Genomic DNA, 1,100 nt, shown 5'->3' with positions numbered 1-1,100 from the left:
GCCGCGTGTCCCGGGGCTGTGGTGTCACTCTGATGGGTGTCACCGGTCCCCGCGTCCCCGTTGCGATTCGGCCGCGGCGCCGCGGGCGGCTGTCAGCTCCCATCGCATCGCAATGCCGGCTGTGACAAGCGGGCGCTCGGCCCCGCAGCCCCCGGTCCTCGGCTGCGGAACGCGGGGTGACACGCGGCGGAGCGCGGCCACCAAAGCCCCGGGCACAGAGCGGGGTGTGCCACAGGGCTTCGTCCCCGCCATCACCGTCAGTGCCATGTGCGTGGGGGTGGCATTGGTGGGGACGGTGTGCTCAGCCCCGCTACCACCAGCAGCGACAGCCCTTGTGGGTCACAGCGCGGTGCGTGTGTGGGGCTGGGAGGGTTGGGGTGATGGGGACGTGCTGGGGACGTGGAGTGATGGTGGCCATGGAGGGGCAGTGCGGCACTGCCGCCCCATGGGCTGCACTGGGGTGCAGATGTGGTCCTGCACCCCGTCTCCGGTGGTCCCAGCTGGGTCAGTGGGGACAATCTGGGGACAGAGTCCATTGGGGTGTCCTATGGGGTGGGAGCTATGGGGCACTCTGGGGGTATAGGGTTGGCCCTGAGCTTGGGGCTGACATTTGTCCCCTTGGTGTGTGACTGCATGTCCCCCATGTGCCGCATGTGTCCCCTTACTGTCCAACCACGTGCCTCCGTGTGACATGTGTGTCCCCATGGGGTGTGACCGAAAGCCCCCAAATGTCACAGGGATCCCCTCCCCGGGCCAGCAGGGACACAGGTGACAAACCCAGGGAGCAGTGCCTCGGGCTGAGCCACCCCTGGCCCCACCGGGGACACAGAGGGGACACGAGGTGGCGGTGCTTCTGACCCCTCGTGCCCCGTGGGTGTCCCCGGGGCTGCACCCCATGGCCGCGCCGACTGGGGGCGTGGCCAGATTGGGGGCGTGGCTCTGCGCTCCCCGGGCGGCGCTGGGGGCGAATCATTGCGTGAATGGGGCGTGGTCTGTGCGAAGTGGGCGTGTCTCCCGACGGAGGGGGCGTGGCCAAGGAGTGCTCGGGCGTGTCTACACCAGCAGTGGGCGTGGTCACAGCGGGCGTGGGCGTGGCCGGG

General features: G+C 69.5%; 1 protein-coding gene across 1 annotated transcript in view; it reads left to right on the top strand.

The window, feature by feature from the left end:
* The first annotated feature begins 112 nt into the window (after positions 1-112).
* C1QL1 (complement C1q like 1) overlaps positions 113-1,100 on the top strand; it is a 5,727-nt gene continuing 4,739 nt past the window's right edge. The window contains exon 1 of the mRNA XM_010724467.2: positions 113-267. Within this exon, the coding sequence (XP_010722769.1) occupies positions 113-267 (155 nt within the window). The remainder of the gene's footprint in view (positions 268-1,100) is intronic.

Source organism: Meleagris gallopavo, chromosome 29, assembly GCF_000146605.3.
Source record: "Meleagris gallopavo isolate NT-WF06-2002-E0010 breed Aviagen turkey brand Nicholas breeding stock chromosome 29, Turkey_5.1, whole genome shotgun sequence".
NCBI lineage: Eukaryota > Metazoa > Chordata > Aves > Galliformes > Phasianidae > Meleagris > Meleagris gallopavo.
Note: the sequence above shows the minus strand (reverse complement) of the source record. Positions and strands in the feature narration are given on the sequence as shown.